The 1720-nt window shown below is 71.7% G+C and overlaps 1 protein-coding gene across 1 annotated transcript in view; it reads right to left on the minus strand.

Moving 5' to 3' along the window:
* Nucleotides 1-1647, minus strand: part of RXRA (retinoid X receptor alpha) — a 96614-nt gene extending 94967 nt beyond the window's left edge. The window contains exon 1 of the mRNA XM_039867609.1: nucleotides 1508-1647. Coding sequence (XP_039723543.1) covers nucleotides 1508-1535 — 28 coding nt within the window. The 5' untranslated portion in view covers nucleotides 1536-1647. The remainder of the gene's footprint in view (nucleotides 1-1507) is intronic.
* Nucleotides 1648-1720: the final 73 nt, after the last annotated feature.

Consider the following 1720-nt stretch of genomic DNA (forward strand, 5'->3'; position numbering starts at 1 on the left):
GCGCGCGCGCGCGCGCGCGCGCACACTCACGAGTGTGCAAAGCTTTAGTGGGGAAAAGACGTCAGCCAATACAGGAGCCCGCCAGCCCCACACTGGGCCAGACAGCAGCAAGTCACCAACGACTCAGCTTTCTTCCCTGCTCCCCACACTCCGGCACCACGGGCTTGGGGGGCTGAGTCTCCAATTCACCACTTTGCAGCCTGTGGCCTCGGCGCTACCCAGCCAGCTTTCTTATCTGCAAAATGGGCGTGAGTGCGCACCCCTGGGGCTTTGGAGAGGACCCTGCACTCACCTAGGTCTTCATCAGACAGAGGCAGGAAGGGAGTCGGAGAATGTGACAAACTTGGAACCCCACCCGTCACCTTGCAAGCACTCCCTCTGTGAGCGCCCAGTGTTGACTCTCACCCTGACACCCCAGGCCAGCTCCCGATTCACTGAGATCCCTGCAGCCATGCTGGGTTCTGAAGACCGCCAACCCCGGTGGCCAGACTGCACCCCAGGCTGCAGAGGGGTGGGCAAGCAGGAGGGGGGACTGACCACGGGGCTTCGTTCAGAATCAGCTGTTTTAATTTCCATTCAGGACAAATCCTTCACCCAGCCTGACAGCCTGGCTGCTGTCCCCACCACCAAATTAATATCCTTCCCGGCGCTCATTTATAAAGTCTCCCCAGCCCTCCCCCTTCCCTGCCTCTCACTGGCTCCCAAACCCTCGGGGGAGGGCGACGGCTGGGGGGCGCCCGGCCATGCCCCCTGCTCCTCCTAGGTGAGTCCTAGCCTGGAGTTGAACAGCAGTCCGCGGCTAGGGAACCACGGGGCAGGATGGCGGCGGGGAGGACAGGAAAACAGCCTCGGTGCGTCTGGGGCGTCCTCCCCCAAGTGTAGGGCCAGCCCGAGAGAACGACCCTGCGAACAACCCGAGCGCGCCAGAGTGAGGGGCCCCAGCGCCGGGATGGGGCCTTCCCGGGTTTGACGTGCCCAGTCATCCGGCCCCTGCCCACCGCGCCGCGGCCGCTCTGGCGGAGGAGGGGTCCCGTGGGCTCCGGCCGGCGGCCTGCTGGACCGGGCGGCCCGGGCGGCGGCGCCGAGGCCGTCCGAAGCCTGGGCGGCCGGAGGCTGCGAGCGCACAAGTTGCTCCGCCCGCCCGGCCCGGTCCCTGCGCAGCCGGCTAGAGCCGGGCGCCGGGGCCGCGGGGCGCTGCCAGGCCGGGGGGGCGGGGGGCGCGGAGTGGAGGGAGGACAGGAACCCCCAGTCCCCGCCGACCTGCCGCCCCTCCGGCCCCGCCGCGGCCCGCTGCCCTCCCGCGCCGCGCGACCCAGTCGGCGGCCCGGCGCGGGCCGGGGGAGCCCGCCGCCCTCGCCCTCTCCCCGCCCGGCGCGCGCCGGGAAAAGTTGCCCGGCCCCCCGCCCTGGGCCCGGCGCCCCAACTCCGCGAAGGCCGGGCGGGGGACGCCCCGCGCGCGCCGGGAACGCGCCCCCGCCCGCCGCCCGGCCGGCCCGCGAGCACTCACCGAGCGGCAGGAAATGTTTAGTGTCCATGTCTGCGGCGGCTCGGCGGCCGCGGCGGGCAGCAGCGAGCGCGGCGGCCCCCGACGCGGCCGGCCGGGCCCGGGCGGCGGGAGCCGGCGGCGGCGGGGCGGCGGCGGCGCGCGGAGGCCGCGGCGCGGCGAGTTGTTGCAAAAGTCGCCCAACAATGTAAACTACTTGTGCTGCGCGCCGCCGCC

The sequence above is a fragment of the Pteropus medius genome, unplaced genomic scaffold, assembly GCF_902729225.1.
Source record: "Pteropus medius unplaced genomic scaffold, Ma_sr-lr_union100, whole genome shotgun sequence".
NCBI classification, from domain to species: domain Eukaryota; kingdom Metazoa; phylum Chordata; class Mammalia; order Chiroptera; family Pteropodidae; genus Pteropus; species Pteropus medius.